This window comes from Ptiloglossa arizonensis, chromosome 1 (assembly GCF_051014685.1).
Source record: "Ptiloglossa arizonensis isolate GNS036 chromosome 1, iyPtiAriz1_principal, whole genome shotgun sequence".
NCBI classification, from domain to species: Eukaryota; Metazoa; Arthropoda; class Insecta; order Hymenoptera; family Colletidae; genus Ptiloglossa; species Ptiloglossa arizonensis.
Genome location: NC_135048.1, coordinates 8,258,346 through 8,278,004, shown reverse-complemented (window position 1 = coordinate 8,278,004; position 19,659 = coordinate 8,258,346). Strand labels below are relative to the sequence as shown.

General features: G+C 43.1%; 2 protein-coding genes across 5 annotated transcripts in view; one reads left to right on the top strand and one right to left on the bottom strand.

The window, feature by feature from the left end:
- The first annotated feature begins 522 nt into the window (after positions 1-522).
- On the top strand, positions 523-3,251 carry LOC143146808 (uncharacterized). Its single transcript, XM_076311464.1, has 4 exons — positions 523-879; positions 2,560-2,596; positions 2,689-2,989; positions 3,062-3,251. The coding sequence occupies exons 1-4, from the start codon at positions 871-873 to the stop codon at positions 3,249-3,251; spliced, it is 537 nt and encodes a 178-aa protein (XP_076167579.1). The 5' UTR covers positions 523-870.
- Positions 3,003-19,659, bottom strand: part of Uif (sushi, von Willebrand factor type A, EGF and pentraxin domain-containing protein uif) — a 51,443-nt gene continuing 34,786 nt past the window's right edge. The window contains exons 6-37 of one of the 4 annotated variants that reach the window (XM_076314185.1): positions 19,171-19,311; positions 18,877-19,106; positions 18,453-18,806; positions 18,000-18,374; positions 17,740-17,908; positions 17,297-17,659; positions 17,037-17,219; positions 16,768-16,944; positions 16,501-16,703; positions 15,795-16,418; positions 15,595-15,718; positions 14,200-15,522; positions 13,668-14,120; positions 13,359-13,576; positions 13,027-13,279; positions 12,102-12,943; positions 11,151-12,034; positions 10,798-11,045; positions 10,591-10,722; positions 10,350-10,515; positions 10,021-10,272; positions 9,225-9,766; positions 8,936-9,148; positions 8,676-8,831; positions 8,470-8,593; positions 8,194-8,256; positions 6,737-6,927; positions 5,924-6,561; positions 5,439-5,788; positions 5,161-5,363; positions 4,669-4,782; positions 3,003-4,112 (exon numbers count right to left, since the gene is read on the bottom strand). In XM_076314185.1, coding sequence (XP_076170300.1) covers positions 4,081-4,112; positions 4,669-4,782; positions 5,161-5,363; positions 5,439-5,788; positions 5,924-6,561; positions 6,737-6,927; positions 8,194-8,256; positions 8,470-8,593; positions 8,676-8,831; positions 8,936-9,148; positions 9,225-9,766; positions 10,021-10,272; positions 10,350-10,515; positions 10,591-10,722; positions 10,798-11,045; positions 11,151-12,034; positions 12,102-12,943; positions 13,027-13,279; positions 13,359-13,576; positions 13,668-14,120; positions 14,200-15,522; positions 15,595-15,718; positions 15,795-16,418; positions 16,501-16,703; positions 16,768-16,944; positions 17,037-17,219; positions 17,297-17,659; positions 17,740-17,908; positions 18,000-18,374; positions 18,453-18,806; positions 18,877-19,106; positions 19,171-19,311 — 10,340 coding nt within the window. In that variant the 3' untranslated portion in view covers positions 3,003-4,080. The other 3 variants (XM_076314106.1, XM_076314371.1, XM_076314276.1) reach the window with 3 other exon arrangements.

Below are 19,659 nucleotides of genomic sequence, written 5' to 3'. Positions count from 1 at the left end.
ATGCTACATCGAGGTTTAATCCTCAAGATATGTACAGTAGATCCAAAATGTTTTAGTACACTATACTTTAGTATACGTGTTATTTATTACTATAAAGAATACAAGAAAGATTAAATATAATATCTAATAATGTAATTAAATATATCCATAGAACGAACACATACAGGGTGTCTCAAAAATCATAGCCGGGTATTGATTTTACAGGCAAAAATAAGTCAAAGAAAAAGAATAAAATTTTGTCACGAAGCTTTATTTTCGAAAAAAATGAGTTTAAAAATTTGCTAGGTACTCGTGTACTAACCATAAGTTTTGGTTTGTCTAACTTCTATTTCTTCTTATGTTTGTATTTATGACGTATTCGCGAAGTAATAAATGTTCTGTGTGAATTTTCTTGTCGATGACGTAAAGTTTAATATTTTTTTATGTCGATCTGGAATAAGAAAACAAAAAGGAGTTTTTTCTCGTAATAGAATTACGTATTTTATTTTCATCGATTTTGTCTGTCAAGCTCGCTCTTAAAATTATAAATAGATGAGCTTTTCTCCGTATTTGAGACAAAGATGGCGTGTATACAAGCTTACGCTTTTTATTTAAATCAAGCTTCAAGCAAAAAATTAGCGAGAGCGGAATGCGGAAATGAAAGAGAACCGTTTTGACAGAGGTTTACCTCTCAACAGTGTAGCTAGGCAAATAAGCTAAATCTTAAGCCGAAGGAGTGGGGGAAAGCAACTAATCTGAAAAAATGTGTGACAAATATGTGACTTCAACTTTGTCGATTTTGGAAAACATTTCATGGAATTTGGTTTAATATTTTTGAGTTTATGTTGCAGGAAAATATCGCGGGATTAATGAAGAATACAGAAAGGGAATATGTACAAGGTATTTTCTTATATTCTTTTTCTATCTTTTCATATGTAGGTTATACATAAGAATACGTACATATATGTTCAATATACTTTAATGGCACCAATAGGCAGAGAGTTAAAAAAAATAAATAAACACTGAAGTGTTTAATTAAGTATTATATAAAAATAACCGCTTGTTTAGGTAGGAATAGTTAATATTTGTATAGGTAGGGTTCATATGTTCAATTGCACATTCTTATAGATATTGTATGGTAAATTTTATTATGGATAGTCTTTTTTGGACAGATTCTTTTTCAAATTACTTTTGTTTTTTGATTATAACAGTGATTGAATCTTGATCGCTTTGCAAACATTTATTAGGAGAATTTACTTAGAGAAGGAGGGCAGTTCCATATGCAGTGGCAAACCTCCATGTGGTGAGACCCCAGCAAGCAATTGATATTATTTAGTATGTAATTATTAATTGTATCACCAGTAGCAGCACAATGCAATTGTTAATTGCATAAAAAATATTATCAATTAATTGACTATGATCGTTTGCATATAGGTGTTCATAAGTAAAGCTCATAAAAGTTTATCTAAATAAACATTTATTTAAATAACATACATAGACGTCAAAATACTTGTTATTTTAATGATAATACTATCTGTTATATATGTACATGTGTGTTTAAGCTGCGTAAATCTGGCTGTGAATTTTAAGGAATGGTAAAAATGCTGCTGTAAACTTTACTTCAGCCTGATTCAATCATGTTGGAATGGGGTTTTTGAGCCTGACTGATGTGACACGAAAAAGCCCACACCAATCCCAACTAAGAATTTAACTTTATAAAATATTCTGAGTCACAATGTAATAGAAAATTTTATTTTAATTTTAACCATAAGACGGGTAGAGTAATAGTATGCCAAGAAGTTGATTTTAAGATACAGATTGCTTTATTCAGGCATTTCGTAGACTTATATTGTGTTTTGGGAAGTCTATAGCGAAGAATTTTACATGGTTGAGTTCCTGCAGAGTTTATATCAGGAGGTGTCACACCTGCAACATCTATATTGTGTTTTGGCATTAATATTGCATTGCATAGTTGTTGTTTAAGCCCTTCAATTCTGCTAAGAAATGAGCGTATAACATTGATAGATGCAGCTAATGGCTGATGTTACTTATACGCCAATATAAATTAAGTATCATGTAAAAAGGTTCCTTTTTTCGTGAATGTAAATAATATTCCATAAAAGCAGTAAATATGTACATAAAAATTCCACCCATTTACTAATCCCACATAGAATTAGCATAATTTACCATGGTCAATATATGATGAAAGTTAGTTTAAAGTTAGTAATTTTCTATTATGGTTTATTTTTAACATTCTTCTAAAAATGTTGTATCAATTCACTTTTTAAAGTTTGTATTCTTATAATTTAATGTTCGTAAAATAAATAGAAACAAACGATTGTATCAACCAAACAGTTATCAAAATGTCTTTTTCCATTTGATGTAGTAACCAAAAAGAAAGTTAAAACACACATAATTACTTTACAAAATGGCAATTAATTAATGAGAAATAGACTAAAGTTAAGTACGAACGTTTACAATAGATAAAGAACATGGATTTGAAGGGCCGTATTGAGGTAATGCAATAATTATTGCTATTAAAAACAATAATGATACCATTGAATAGTTTAATTTTTACAGTTACTGTTGAAGATAATGACAAATGGATGTGCAGAAGGTGCATACATAAAAAAATATTCTTAAAATCAAATAATTTTTTCACTCGAAGGCACGAAATAATTTTAATTACAATATAACTTTTTACGATAGATTCTAAAAATGTCAAGGATTCAGATTATTTCATCAGCTCCGACGAATCGGATAGTGAAGAAGACGATCCCATTTGCCCAGATTCGGACGCAAACGAAAATAAAAACCAGTCTGATATTAAATACCAATTAAATAAATTCTTCGAGAACCACGTAGAGAAAACGGAGAAATACTTACCTTTGAACGTAACCTACAATATCGATAAGGATGTTCAATTCGAAGAAAAAATGTACAGAGTTATTCCGATAAAAATAGATCCAAAAATATCTAAATTAAAGAACTCGATTACTTCGAATAAAAAGTAGAGTTTCAAATCTGCTGAAAGGCAGCATTGAACGATGCGTTATCGAAATACATTTTATTAATAAAAAAGAAAACAACCGTTTGTTAAAGTTTTTACAATACAAAGTGGAAAACAGCGTCGTAGGCATAGTCGAATGTACATTATCGTTGTTCTCGAATCGTTCATGGTGATTTTGATTTCCCTTGATATTCTGACTATAGTTGCATCGAAAATTCGATTGATCGCTCAAGGTCACGCCCTTAACATTAAATCGCGTTAGACACAGCTTCCACTCTCACGGCGTATCAAACGAGACGAAAGTGGGGGGTCTGGTAGACGGCATAGTGGGGGAAGCTCCTCCGTGACCTCGAGCCGTCAATTTAATTTTGCCACACTCGCAAACCAATAATCCATCGGAACACATGCATTTGCGACATTCATCGTCCAAAAACTCGGCTCAAAATTTGACACTTGATGTTTCTTCTTTTCTTTTCTATTTTTCCGTCGGTTACACTGCGCCCTCGCGCGCCTACGTGACATTATTTTACAGCGTGTGATACATATCTATAGTAACAAATATAAATTCGCTTATGTATAGGTGTATTAACATACATGCACACTCAGTTTCCTCTCGTTCGCACCGTTAATCGTAGAAGTTAATTAATAGAATAATCCTTAACGGCTAGGTGGTATTAAATTACAAAAAATTACAACCTCGCACGTAGTCTTTCTTTTCTTTTTCGTTTTCTTTTTTTTTCTTTTTTCTTTACCGTGGCTCTCGTTGATCGACCGACGGGTGCCGAAACAACGATCGATTGGATCATCGTTCCAGGACTCGATTGTTTCACTGTCGATTAACGCACGCCGTCTCGTATTGTATGTGCTCGTCGAGCATAAGTCCGGGGGAGATTCTCGCGGGTTCGACTCTGTTCAGTTCGACAAACGTCCGCGTATCTCCGAAGACGCGCCACTGGTACGATCTTCGTCTCGGGAATAATAAATAATTATTGGATTCGACGATGGAGCAACATTCCCCGTTGCTGGTGCGTCAGGGATGTCGACAGTTTATTTTATATTCTACGCTGGTAGAACGTCGTTGCTCTTCGCGGTCACTGGCCCTCGCTATCACTGTCGCTTTTGTCTGCAAAAATGTTTGTCGGTGTCATTTCTTTTATATACCAGGTGTCCAATTCAACTTATCCCTGAGATGGGGCGTATTAACCCTTTCGCTGCGTTTTCACGCTGCGCGGCTGGAGAACAGCGAACGGCTGCCGAAATTCTCGTATATTTCGCGGTATTCGAATGCTTCGGGCAATGTTACGTCATATGTACTGTCGACAACGACATCCTATCAACTGAATAAAAAGATAAAATAGTAGATCGAATATAATTTACAGATGTGTCAATACATCCGTCGCAAAATGAACGTCGCTTGCGGAGGACGTATGTATACGTCCTTCACAAATGAACGTCGACTTATTGAGGCCGTATGTATACGGCCTTAGCAGCGAAAGGATTAATTCTTTCGATGCTAAGATCGTCGATGTTGATCGTACACCATAAGCAGGACACTTATGTTCATAGAGAAAAAAAGGTCAAGTAGACATGAAAACTAGAGAAATGTGTCAGACAGACTGCGAGTGAAATTTTAAGAAATAGAAGCAATCTCTGATATTTTACTCGAAACAACTACGAACCTTTCTTGCCAGGATACGCGTGACGCTTCAATCTGTCATACAAATCATCTTTCGTACCATATATACTGGCGTTGGAACGAGCGAGACTGTTCATTTTACCATTGTGCAGACTCTCTGAAAAGTCCAAAGGAAAGCCTTGTTAAATCTCTTCTCGACCGTCGTAGAACTTAACATCGTTACGTGTCCGCCACAACACACTCCTTTTTAAATATTTCTTTATTACTTACTACGTGAAGGGGACAAAAAGAAAGATAAATAAAGAAAGCTATTTTGTACTAGATACGAGAAGAAGACAAAAATTAAGTGTTACAAGAAATGGAAAAGGATAAAACAACGAATTACATCTTTAGAAGAAGGAAACTAAAGATTTGGAGGTTAAAGAAGTGGTATTAAATGTTTCAAGAATAGTATAAGTATAGAAGTGGTACAAATGTAAAAACACACGACTAGAAATATCATGGTGGTTAAAGGAAGTAATTTTACATTGCTTACCTTTCATGTAAGTCTCGTTGTAAAAATTGGGCATCTCCCAACCGTCCTCTTCGTCGTCGTAGTAATGCGCGTAAGTGCTGTGATGAGACGGCGCAATTGACTCGGCGTAAGGCGTGGGTGCGCCATAATAGAAGTTCACTTGCGAACCGTTTTGATCAGTCGCTGGTGTGAGCATCTTCTTGGGTTCCTTCTTTCGCGAAGCTCTGTGGAAACAATTTCATTGCTTCACATTTGGAAACGATACACCTTCCGATGATGCAAACCTGAGGTATACTGACCTGACGCAGATCATCCACACCAACAGGACAACGAAGATGATCAGAATAACACCACCTGCTATGCCACCGGTAATATAGAAGAACTCGGACTTCTCGGTGCACCGTTTACCAGTGAAGCTACCGCTGCATCTGCACGATGGTTGCCCACGCGAGTCTTTCAAGCACACCCCTTCATTGTCGCAGTAACCCATACAGACATCCGTGCACTCTGTACCGGTTCCGTTGTACCCTGGCTTGCACTCGCACTTGAAATCGCTTGTTTCTGGTATTAGCAGGCAGTAGGCGTTCGCGTCGCAGTGCATCTCGGCGTCGCTCGTTTCGCACGGGTTGGTACAGTCAGCTTTGTTGGTCTAATTGCCACAAAACATCTAGGCATCAGTCTAACTTGCAAGGAGTATGTCCCGTGTCGATGAAGAAAACCAGTATCACGAACTATGTGAGAAGCTTTAAACTGTGAACGGATGGATAAAACGTAGGATGCTTACCGCTGATGTTCCTTTGGTGCTGGTATTAGGTGGACAGGGTATGCAGAATGTCTGTTGAGGCTCCGACTGATAGGTACCCTTCTTGCAGTCCATGCATTCGTTCAGAGTTCCGTTTAGATAAGTTCCCGGATCACAGACAGGAAGAGAGCACTCTTCGATCGCTGCGGATCCCATGTTCGGTGTCGTTCTGCCAACAGGACACGCTTGACAAGCAGCCTGGACACCTTGGGTGCGGTAACTTCCGCGTGGACAAGGCTCGCACTTTCCTTCAACGGCCAGTTGCTGTCCAGAGCCGCACTCGTCTCTGCATTCCTCGCGGGACACTGCTTCGGCTGTTCTGGTAGTCTTTCCTAGACCGCATAACAAGCAGGAGAAACTACCCTCATTGGGCTGATAGAAACCGTGGCCACAGCTTCGACAGAGTCCTGCCACATCATCGTAGTACTTTCCAGCTGGGCATCGCTCCTTGCAATCAGCTGCACTTCGAGCACCCGGACCTACTGTCACGCTAGGACGTCCGGCTATCACGGGACAGGAACTGCACTTCAGTTGTCCCGATTCACTTTGATAACTTCCCACTGGACAAGACAAGCACTGTTTCGTTTCTTCGTCGTAATATGTTCCCACGGCGCAGGGTACTGTAATTAGGATGGAAACGGAGATCAGAAATTGTTGAGCATTGAGAGTGTAAGGAGATGTACACATACAAGAATTCAAACAGGTTTATGAAACCTAAGGATCGAAGGAATCCAATACGAAATTAAACCACCTGTCAATAAATCTGAAGATTTTCATTTTTCAATTGACACTTACCGCAATCTGGCGCCATAACGACCTGCCCCACCGGACAGTCGTAGTCGGATTCAAGAATCAGAGACGCTGGATCAGGTACAGTGTTCGGCAGGATGTAGTGAACATCAAATTGATCTTCCTCCAAAATCAGTCTCTCCAGTAAGGTCTGAACAGTTGCTCTTTCGTTCGAGTTAGCATTCAAAATCGGATCGCTATAAAACACAGAGCGCTGTTAACGAACTGCTACATGATAAGTGATCTGTTTTAGCGATAGATGAAGGAGAGTATGCGCAAATATGTACAGCCGTTATCTTAAGGCGAAGGTAACCAGGCAGCCTTTCCATTGGATCCTCAGCAAGACGCAACCTTATCGACACCTATTAATTATATACCTACGTAATGCTTAATTAATGCTTAAGACGTCCTGGAATTCTAATATATAACATGTCCGACGCTAAGTGTCATTGCAGCTTTTAATGCCCTGTTACATTGCGAACCTGAGCTGTTTGGTATCGAGAAATCATAGAGAATAATGATTTATAAAGACATTCGATTGATCTGATGGGACTATTTATCGGTGCTTGCAAAATGTCGTTAACCCAACAGCTTGGTTTCCGGTCAGGTGTTACGCAGTTCGAGTTACGATGTTATTTTGGCTATCTTATCGTTACCCTAGTCGGTCGTGTATGAACAGTTAGTAAACAACGTGCATACCAGTCAGTTAGAGTCGACCTTTGTTCTTTTACGAGCAGATACATTTCATCGGTGAAACGTTGTGCACGCGTTAAGTGACAACTTAATAAATCGACCTTGTTCAACTTCCTTCTAGTACATGGGCACGGAGAAAATTTCTCGTTACATTAGGAGATCCAACTCCTGTAACTCGTTACGGTTACGGTACGTTCAAGTTTATAGATCAGCGCTGTCCAACATAGAGGCCCCTCGCGTGCCTGCTTCCCCTTTCGATCGGTCCTTCCCCCCACATAGCATACTTACGTTCTCCGAGAAACCACGCGACCCTAAAAAGGCAGCACCTTCGTTGTAAGGAAGGTTACAGACGCTAGTGTCGTGTTTAAATGGGATTGGAAAAGCACTAGAGGCCTCACATGGTCTCACTTGGACAGCGCTGTTATAGACGGACCAAATTCAATTAGTCTCTAAAGGCCACGGACACCACTCCCACGTTCCTCGAAGAGACGAGAGTAGCGGTGGGTAATCGGTGTAGTGGGGATAGCTCCATTATAACGGCCTTGAGTGGCCAGTTGATTTTGATCAGACTGTAGTAAGGTTATGATAGTGTAACACATTTCCTTTTCTCTGTACGCCCCTCATGCATTGCCGTCTAAAATGGTATGTTCATGGTCGCAAATGGATTTATAAGAATGTGAGATGATGTTGGATCAACACCGAGCCCCGGATGACGAGAACACATGTACAATGATACGTTTCGCACGTGGCGTAAATCGAGCTGTCCTTACTTTATCGCTGGGAACGAGATCTCCACCTCGTAGGTATCGCTGCCTTGCCGCGCTTGTCTCGTTCTACGATGCAACACAAGTAACAAATTGCTCAGTACTAATTTTATTCTTCGAATGAAGGCTGATCGAAGCTTGACTGCAAGCTGATACTAGATATGTAGCTAACTGAGTGATTCGCCCGTCGAAAGTAATGTCGGGACTCACTTATGAGACGCAATATTCAAAATAGAAAAGCATATGCAATTGGATAAATCGGTAAACGAACTGGACACTTACGGTTCTGCTGGCACTACAGCGGAAATTATGTAAGTTCCGCCATCTTCTTCGTTCGTATCTCTGGTTGTGCGTGCACGGTGGTCGCATTGAACATCGATGTTCAGGTCTTTGCACTCGCGAGTACCTGTGCAGAAATACAAAATGTAATAACGTATGATTATTGAGATTAAGGATTGCGTGAAACGTAAACAAGAAAAATGACTTACCTTCGAAGGAATATGAACAGAAGTTCCAGTCCCTGTTCAATGAATTCACAGCATCTCGAACCTTCTTCTTGAGTACCCCTTGGCCAGCTTCGTTACAGAGAACCGATGTTGGGAAGTTCATTCTAATCCTGAATACGCGCTGAGCTGCCGTAGAACCTGAATAAAAAAGAAAAAAAAACACACGAAATTATAATATACCCAACTAATGAAAGAATTAACAATTGAGAAGACACCGTGAAAAGTATAGATTCAAAGATTACTTGTGCAAGCAGGATAAACCAAAGGCAATGATGGATCATTGGTCGGTCTCCAGAAACCTTCTGCGCCACAGGTGTAAAATTTAGGCACCTCTTGGGAGAATCGAAGTCCAGTGTTGCAGAAAATTTCGCACACTTTGAACTGGCCACCAGAGCCCCAGTCCTTGCACTGCTGGGTTCCTCCAATTGGATCAGCCAGTTCCGGACAGAAATCGGCTAAAGAATGAAACATATCATGATCGATACTGCTCTGCAATAGTACTATTAAAAAATGTAACAGACAGTGGCTTACACAGGACATAAACTTTAAAGTTGCAGCTAGCAGAGTTTCCAGCTTGATCGTAAGCAACGTAGCTGATATCGTAGGTACCCCACATCAATGTTTGTCCAGACTTGTGTCCATTCTTCTCTTGAACTTTTACTATGCCAACATTATCCGTGAAACGTGGTTCGTCCCATGTAACAATAGACGAACCGTTCTTAGCGATCACCCAAAGGTCACCTGGACAGTGTTCGACTTTGGGTGGAATCTTATCAGACTCCAATTGTTGACACTTGCTGCCACCATATCCAGGTGGACACACTCTTTGTCCACAGTGGGATGGTACAACTCTTTCCACGCCACCAATTGTTTCATCGTATCCTGTCCAGGTCAACACCAAATCCTGATAGAGAACAGGTTCAGTACGACAGTCGCGTACTTGTTTCTGTATCTCATTGGTCACGTGCAAGGCGCGGCTCCAGATTTGAACCTTGGTCAGATGTCCTTGGAACCCAGATTCAGTGTAACCCTTTGCATTTTCGCTTTGTGGTTTCCCTAGTACTGCCCAAGCACTGAAAGAAATTGTGTTAGCTTGCTTGGAACAATGTTAAGTTGTGTCGAATGCTTTAACGTACTATTGCCATTATAATCGGTTTAAAATCAATCAATCGCTCAAAATCATTTCATCTATTTAGGCTATACGACCTTACATCAGTATTTATGGGACAGAAAGAGCTAGAGGTAACTAAAACGGTATGGACCTGAGTGACCAATTGATTCTAGTCTAACTATAGATGGATATTACAATATTATAAAGTGTACTCACTATGCTGGTAGAGATCTGCCGCTTCCATACCCCTCGGTTTTACTGGCAATCAATCCTTCTGTAATCAGAACCAGTTCACCACCATTTTCACCGTTCCAAACTATGGCAACGTGGTGCCATTGACCATCATTGATCGTTGCATATTCTCTAAATGGTAGATAAACGTCTTGCAAATCGTGGAACAGGGACACTTGGACACCGTTACTGTGTGCTTGGACCATAAGTCTGCGATTCGATGGAACATGAGGCGAGCTACGAAACAATAATTCAGAATTAGAATGTTATAGTTTAAAGGTTACAATTAAAATCTGTATATTATGGGAATTTACCTCACAGCATAAAGAGTAAAGAATATTCCCGCTTCATCTTTTTGGATGTACTGCACCCACATAGCCACAGTTAAGCTCTTTCTTCCTCCGGTGAAAAATGGAATCACTTGAGCAGCGCTACTGCGGGCCGGATCGCTGAAGTATAAGTCGTAATCCACTTGGATGGCTGTTAAAAATATTTTCAATTGTATGTCACTCAAAGTTGACTCACTTATTGAAAATGGGCATAATGCAAACTTACACTTTCTGCAGTCGTCGCCAGTTAAGTTGAAAGGACATTGACAGAAGAATTTGCCGGTAAGATCGATGCACGTTGCAGATGGAGGACATGAATTTTCTTTGCAGTCGATTATATCATCCTCGCAAGTTTTGCCTAAAAAAAGTTACGGCGTGATTATATTTCATTTCAATGATCGTTTCTCCAATTTTATTTCTCTTGAAGACTAACCTGTATATCCAGCTGGACAAATGCAAGTAAATCCTGGACCCTCGTCGACGCATGTAGCTGCATTTTTGCAAGCACCGGCTTGGCAGGCGTCGTATTCGTACTGGCACCCAATTCCAGTGTAGTCATCGGGACATGTACAATTAAGCCCTGATCCGAAGTCTTGACAACGTCCATTATGCATGCATGGATTACCAATACAACGCTCAGGTGCAGTTTCACACTGTTTTCCATCAGTTCCTGACGGACAACTGCACAGCAACATTTATGAGAGGATTATACACACACGCGCGCTTATACACAAACACAACTTAATGTGTTTATTAAATGAGTCACTTTATCATTATAATACTTACACGCAGAAATAATCCATGAACAGATCAACGCACGCAGCATCATTTTGGCAAGGATGATTCTGACACATTCCAACGTCGATCTCGCAGTGGACTCCAGTCCAGCCCTCTGGGCACATACACTTGAAGCCGCCAACCTCATCTCTACACGTAGCGCCGTTCAAGCAAGGACCAGGTGCACAATCATCAATGTTAACCTCGCACGCAGCACCAGTGTAACCTTCGCGACAGTGACACACGAACGTGTTATCGAGATCAACACAACGATCCGTTCCGACTGGACTACAAGGATCACTGAGACACTCGTCCAGCTCTGCCTCGCACTGAAGTCCGACGAATCCTGGCCTGCACTTGCAGACGAATCCTTCCAACTGATCTAAACAAGTTCCTCCATTTTGACAAGGCTCCGATGAACAGTCATCGATTGTGTGCTGACACTGTTTGCCCGTGTACCCTGGTTCACAGGTACAAGTGAATCCGTTTATTTGATCAATGCATTGACCATTGTTGCGGCACGGTTTATTGGCGCACTCGTTGATATTCGTCTCACAAGCGGAACCAGTCCAACCTGGATGACAGATACATTCGTGGCCGAACAAGTTGTCCACGCAAATACCGTTCAAGCAGGGATTTCCTGAACACAAGTCTATCTTGTCGTGACATCGTTTGCCAGTGAATCCGGGTGGACAATCGCAGCTGAAGTCAGCTACCAAATCAGTACAGTTGGCTCCTAACAGGCACGGTTTCTCGGCGCAGTCATCAGTGTTAATCTCGCAGCTCTGACCTTCCCATCCCGGTAAACAGTCACACTTGTAACGGCCTTGTTGCAGAGCCACGCAGGTCGCGCCATTGTTGCAAGGATTTCCACTTGCCGTGCAAGGATTTATCTACAATTAGAAATCATTGTTACGAATAATTAGGTTACTAGATACTTCGAAACAGAAATAAACTCACAGTGATATCGCAATCGACTCCGGTGTATCCAGATCTACACAGACATGTGTAGTTGCTGAAGCCAGGCTCATCTTTGCACATCGCTCTTTCAGGGCAAGTGTCGTTCGTGCAATCCGACTTCTCTTCCTGACAATTCACTCCAGAATATCCGTTAGCACATTGACACCTGTATCCCTGCGGCAGGTCTATACAAGTGGCGCCATTGTAGCACGGTTGAGATGCACACTCATCGATGTCAATTTCACAGCGCCTTCCGGAGAATCCAGCGGCACACAGACACTGAACACCGTGCCCCATGGGAACGCACAAGCCTCCGTGTTGACAGACACTGTCAGTGCACTGTACGGGCTTGCATTCTTCACGGCCAAGTGCACCTGGGCCATCAGTGTACATATTCGTTGGACATTCGACGCACGTCGTCGCGCCGTGCTGCGGTTGGAAAAAGTCTTTTGGACACTGAGCACACGGGGCGAGACCTGTGTCTGAGTACATGCCCGGAGAGCACTTTGCTCTGCACCGATCACGACCTGGTGCAGCTGGTTGATATGTAAACGTTCCAGCTGGACAGGTCTGACAGTCCTTGTAACCACCTACTGGTGGCTCTCCGGTATAGCTGTTTCTAGGACATTCCAGGCAAGGTACTAGCCCAGTAGGCGAATATGTGCCGTATCCACAAACCGGTATACAGTCATCTATGCTCTTGGAACCCTCTTCTTTTGTGTATGTGCCGAATGGACACCGCAGGCAGGAGCCTTGACGATCGCTGTTTTGGTAAAAGCCCTTTGGACAAGATGTACATTGCTTTTGTTTCTCTCCAGCGAACGTGCCAGCTGGACAGTGCACTACAATGAAAAGTGTTATGTTTAATCTTGTGTAGAAGGCATGATAAACAACCAAATTTTCATAGTAACAATTGTGTACTCACAACATCGGGGGACATCGTTAGTATCCATGTTCAAAACCTCTCCAATGCTACACGTGAAGCCTCGCGTAATGGATGACTTCAACGCTCGAAGCGGTGGACATTGATTTCCAATCGAGGAAACATTCAACAAAGGTTCTATAACTGCACTGGTGGAAGGTACTGACAGGTCGAAGATTAGATTCAACGTGGAGCCACAGAGATCGTAAAGTTGAGGCTGGCGTACAGCGGGAACGACGACGAGGACGAAGTCCATCTGAAATTTATAAATAGGTGTTTGGTGCAATGACATTTACAATCGAAACATTTCTTAAAATTTCTTTCGATATACTAACCTTCAAAACGTTTTCTTCGAGCAAGTACGGCACGGACCTTACAAACGACACGTTCATATTTACATTAACAGCGGAACAACGCTGAGTCAGGATGTTATTCAGGTTCATATAGTACTGAGACATCAGATCTTGATACTGCGGCAGACAAGACCTCGAAACAGCGCCATTGGCGCGATAAGTTACCGCCGCGACAACGTGGTAGTTCGCCTGTTGGGTGTCTATTGAATAGAACGTGCAAGTATTTATTTACCTACCTAGTATGCTAATCGAATTTCAAAAGATTTTGAACTGCAAGAAAAGAAGACTCACTTTCAGACACACAGTCAGGGACAACAGAAGCAGGAGACCAATGCTTGGTAACGTCACAGGTGAATGTTTTTATTGGTGCACCATCGGTAAACCTAAAACCATTCTTGCAAGTTGCTATACACTGTTGACCTTTGTCACCGGGAACACATTTCAGTCCTCCGTTAGCAGGTGGCTTTAATTCCCAGTCCACACACGGTGTTGCTTGAACTGATACTTGGAAGTGACAGGATGCTCTGTTGCCGCTCGAGTCTGTCGCGTAAACGGTTACGTTTTCAAAGCTGCCGATCGATATCACTGCTCTTTCTGGCACAAACGTGATCTTTACTGGACCAGATGGATCGGTGGCGTTGATTCGCCTTCGAGTTTCATTGAAATTGACCGTGTAACTCTCTTGTTTATCAATCAGCTCGATCACGTAACTCTGTGGACAGCTGAGTTTCGGCGGTGTTACGTCTGTAAATGGTTACGTTATTACACAACGGTGACAAACAAATATCATGTACTGAATTAGAAAGAAGGTTATTATACAGACCAGGTACAGTAATGTTGATCTCGCAAATAGCGACATTCCCGTCGTAATCAAACGCCACGTATTTGACTACAGTGTCTTCGAAAACTCGTAGCGGCGTTCTAAAACTATGAGGCTTGACTTCCAGACGAGCTATGCTGCCACTATTATCGATAGCTGTGGGTTCTGTGAAGTTTACAGGCAGTAATCCGCCATCGGCTCCCTTCTGTACTATTATCGGTTGTTGAGGGCAGTTCTGGAACACTGGAGGCTCGTTGTCAACACAGGGAGAGAAACCATAATCGTAACCTAACAACGGTTCCGTTACGGGTTCTTCGCATCCCATCAACTCGAACTTCAGACAAGCGTTGTCCATGTAACTGACGATTCCCAAAATCACGAAGCGCGCTTGTACGTATTTAGGCAAAGTAATCATCGCCAGTTCACCGTAATTTCCAGGATCCCGCATCGTCAGGTTAAAGTTAGGGAAGTAAACCACGTAGTTCTCAACCTCAGCCTGCTTGTAGAAAAATCTGATCTCCGTTGGTCTTCCTACAATGTCGTTTGTAACTACGCCCTTAACCAAAATCGCCTTCACTCTAAACACCTGGCCCAAATCGACGCTAACGTAAGTAAATGCCTCCTGTTTGCCACACCAGCCGGTTACTGAGTTCAGGCGAACGTTTTTAGCTTCATAATTCGGCCTTTCAGAAGTTGCGTTAATGGCAGAATCCGGAATGCGACCGGAAGCTAATCCCAGGGGTTTCACAACTTTGCATTCTGGTTCCCGAACGCAGACAATAGGTCTAGGGTTAATGAGAATGTAGCCTGGTCGACTGCAGCCGAACTGAACCTCGGATCCTTGCTCGTAGCTTCTAGCTACTTGGTAACCGTCACTTGGTCGGCCAGGATCTTCACAAACAGGACCTTCGCATCGTAGATTGCCAAAGTCCCATATGCCATTCGCCTGGCACCTGACAACGTTGTCGTGACGATTCGTTTGTCCAGCTAGTTTAAACGTATCCTGACAACCGAAGAAGAAGGATGACTGATATTTCGTGTCTAAATACTGGCCGTACTCGGCCCCAGGAGTTGGCAAAGGCTTTCCACAGTCGGCTCGTGGACAGGCTGGCTGCGATCCCGAGAGCCAGTAGTCTGGTAGGCCTGGTTTTGGATCGTAGACACACTGACGGAAATCTGACGTGGCTGTGTTCCTCAGGTATCGACCATTACTGCCGCACTTCAGCGTGACGTTTTGCTTAAAAGGTACCAGGACACTCGCCTCGTCGCTACGAATAACCGATAGACCCTCATTTTTGTCGTCTGGTAGAGACACACACTTCGCGTCTGAAAAGATGTTTTGAACATTAACAATTTGTTATTAACTATTAATTATTTGAACTGTAATTGATTACTCACATTGACACTCTGGTGTCGTTCCATTCCAAGCGCCGCTAGACGTACAAACGACGGCCGAGGAACCAGACAACACGTAGCCGAAATTACATTGGAATTTGACTAGATCACCGAAATGATGCTGTTGCTGTAAATAATATCAAAATAATAGTCATAGTAAAGTCATTTCAATCGTGTGCAGTCAAACTATGTTAAACACGTACTTTGGTCGATAAAATCTTTCCATTTTCCGGTGCCGATAGGGATGGGCACATAACCGGCACACAGGTTTTGTTCTTTTGATACAAATCTCCATCCCTCTCACCAGTTTCGTACTTCTCGATGTTGAAACCGGCTGTCCCGTTGCTCTTGTACAACTCGAAGCCCGTGTTGCACATGCAAGCGTAGCTTCCAGGGTTGTTGATGCACTTTTGGTGGCAGCCACCGTTGTTGATGGCACATTCATTGATGTCGGTGCACTCCAGGCGAGTGCAACCCATTATTTCCAGCTTCATACAAGGTGCACCTGCGTAGTCCTGTATCCTGAACCTTACGTAGCGTGCTTCGATGGAGACTGGTAGATTCAAGACGGAAAGAGTAGGTTCCAGTATTCTGAATTCTACTGGTGTACCATCGGGATTCGTGTAATCCTTAAAGGTGTCTGTTAGGTCATCTGTATATTGAATTCGGACTGCTGAAGTGTATGCTATGTTGCCATCTACTCTTGCAACAACTTGCGTTCGGAAACCACGAATGATCGTTGGTGCTTTCATGTCGATCATTACCCAGTTTGTTCCGGGTTCGATGTTGTTGCCGCACCAGCCATCACCGTTGTTTAGACGAACACCCTTAAAGTCAAACATAAGGACTGGTTAGGTCAGACTTAAATCGGATTGATGATTAATGTAATATCCGCAAGTAGTTACTCACAGTTCTGGTGTATCCATTCTCAGAACTTGAAACTGTGATCGATTCATCGGGGATACCACCATTGATAAGCCCAAGGTCTCCTATAGGCCTGCACTCCATAGTTGGAGCGAATCCTGGCTTGCACTTACAAGTGAATGCACCAGGATTGTTTATGCACTCGGTGGAAGCCAAGTCACATTGACTGGATGCACACTCGTTTATGTCTAAAACATTGAATTTATAATTAAAAAGAAGACCAATATAAGATTGCGAACTTTCCAATCTTACCTTCACAAGTTGGAACGTTGTCGAATCGCTGATCGGGTCCACATTGTATAATATTAGAACCAGAAAGCTTATAGCCTCTGTTGCATTGTACCCTGGCTTCATCGCCGTACAAGTAGTCCCTGGTGGTATCAACGACAAAACCGTTCTTGATCGTGGGCAGTAATGGGCATTTTGCTCCTACACACCAAAGTATCGTCGGTTGATATACGAAGGCGTTACATTTTGCAACCTACTACAACCGGACTTCTTTAATCCCAGGAGGTACTTACGAGAACACGTTGGCACTTCATCAGACCATGTTCCGTTGCTCATGCAGAGAATCACGGGATGTCCGCTTCTAACATATCCTGGTTCGCATTCGAATCTAACAATCGTCCCGTAACTACGACCGCCTCCATTCAAAATAGTAATGTTCGAGTGGGGAGCTTCCGGAAGTGGAGAACACTGAGAGGCTATAAGAGAAATATATAGGAATCAATTAAGTTCAGTATTATTGTTGATGAAGCTAGAGCAACTGTAGCCAACTTACCTAAGCAAGAGGGTTTCTTCTCCCATCTTCCATCAGCCATACACGAAATCTTTTCAGTAGGACGGCCAGACGGAAACGCAAATCCAGCGTAACACTGATAAGTAGCTAAACCCTTGTACGTGACATTGGATGACCCAATCGAGAATCCATTGTCTATTTGGGGTACAGGACCGCAATAAACCTCCTGACATTTGGGAATGTATGTAACGGACCAGTTTCCACCTGGCAGACACTCTGTGGTGATTTTCGGCTTGCCTGTCGCGAATTCTTGACCCAGGGGACAAGAAAAGGTCACAGTTGTGCCAAAAGCGGTGTCTCTACTGGAAGCCAGTGCACCTTCGCCAGACTGAAGGTGTGGACAATCTATAGAAGTCCAAAGGCGTTAGCGATCTGGCAATTGCAGGTCCAAACGATCAGATATCACTTGGGTGCTTCTAAGTTACCTGCTGAGAACTCTGCTTGCCACCCAGGGCTGCTGTGCAAGGCATCAGATGTGAAGCGAACGAGCATCTCTCCGCCTTCAGCGGTTAGAGTAATCTTTGGCCGACTGTTGGATGTGAATCCATTTCCAGGATGCAACCGGAGTCCGTTTGCGTTAGGACCATCGTATATCTGCGAATGGTTCACAAATTAGAATTCAGAAGGGATATTCCTTCGTAAGAAGGTTTCGCAAATGTAACACTCGAAAACGCGTTGGTATTACCTGCACAAAGTCAGTCTTATGGACGTTGAAGTTAATGAACTTCAAGGACAACGGCCCTCCATGCGGATTCTTCACTCTATATAAGCACTCCTGGTTGTTAGGGTAGTCGTTCAGGCCGAACGAAGGCGACTGCACCGTTCCGTTTCTCGCAATGATCGTAGCTTTGCAGCCTTGCGTGTAACGAATGCTGAAGCCGCGTCTCGAATCGCCGAGACTCGTCTTGAAGTATAGGTACAAGCTGTTCCCCGTAGACATTATCACTGTTGGGTTATCTTCCGACTTTCCTGTTAATCGTGCGATCGGCCTGCTCATCGGCGAGTCACCGTCCCTGATGAGTATGTAATCGCGATTCATTTCGAGATCCAAGTCTTCGATCTGAAAGCAACAGGATTAACAGAATCCTTCGACCGGTTGTTTCGTTAAATCGGACAATTTTATATTCGAGTCACACACCTCCAACGACATGATACGACCCGGCTGCGCCTGGAGGATGTAAAGGCATTCCAAACCTCCGGGATAATTCTGCGGATATCCTGGTGAAGTGAGCACCTGTCCTTGAGGTGTCGCTCGGAGAACTCCGCCGCAGGTTTGCGGCTCGGTTTTCCAAGAAGCGCGGAAACCTTTTCTCTCCACGGAGGAGTCCGTGCTGAATTTAATGATCATAAAGTTCGAGGCCGATACGAACAGCTTGTTGCTGAGCTCTTGCTTGCCGGAGAGCGTGGCAAGATTCACGGACTTCTCCTCGGTCCTACCGCCGACCAGGATCTGCACTATGTCGAAACTCTTCTCCGTTTCGAATTCTTGAAACTGAAAAAAATACGTTGCACGAGACAGATCCAGGCAGTCGGAATAAATTACACCTGGACGCGTTGCTTACCTGCAGAAGTATGTTGTGGCCTTGGGGTCCCTCGAGGGTCCACTTGCAGTTACTGAGGGGTGCATATTTGTGGGGATAATTAGGACTCTCGACCACGTCGCCGCTGCTCGCCATGTAAAACTGACAGTTCGTTGGACAGTCTATCTCGTCCGAATAATCGCCGCAGTCGTCCTGCTTGTCGCACTTGAACGCCGCGTTCACGCACTTGCCATTCGAACAATGGAACGAACCTGAACAGATTCGTCGACAGCGTGAGACGTCGATTCAGTTTCCGTTATGGTTGAGGCGACTTACCCGCGGGACAGGCGTTGGCCCGGCACATGAAAGGAAGCAACGACTCGCACGTGGTTAGCTCCCACGTTTGTCGGTCATCCGTCAAGGCAACGTCCACGCATTCACCTGATTGCGGATTCGGTTGCTTCGACGCCCAGAAACCTGAATACCAGAACTGTTAAGCGCCACTGTCACGTCCGTTCGACGATCTTTCGACGAACCGTGTAAAAGTAGAACTAGAATAACTACCCGGTTAAGTGAACACCGCTTGTGAACAGTTAACCGAGTAGATAATAATTTTTATCAGGAATCGAGGTTAATATCGCTGGTGGATCATTCGTGTCGATTAGAGACGATCTATGTTTTGAGGGGGGAAGGGAGGGGGGAAGGGAGGGGGAGATAGACAAAGTTGCTCCTAGCTCTTAAATTGGAGATAAGAGTCTTGCAGTGTCCTAATAGATCCGATAGAAGACAAAGCGAAGGAAACGTTGTGCAAACACGCCAGACGAG

Coding starts and splice junctions, on each gene's coding strand:
- LOC143146808 (XM_076311464.1), top strand. Junction 2,597..2,688: donor GACAAATGGATGTGCAGAAG/GTGCATACATAA, acceptor TTTTTACGATAG/ATTCTAAAAATGTCAAGGAT. Junction 2,990..3,061: donor TCGATTACTTCGAATAAAAA/GTAGAGTTTCAA, acceptor TTAATAAAAAAG/AAAACAACCGTTTGTTAAAG.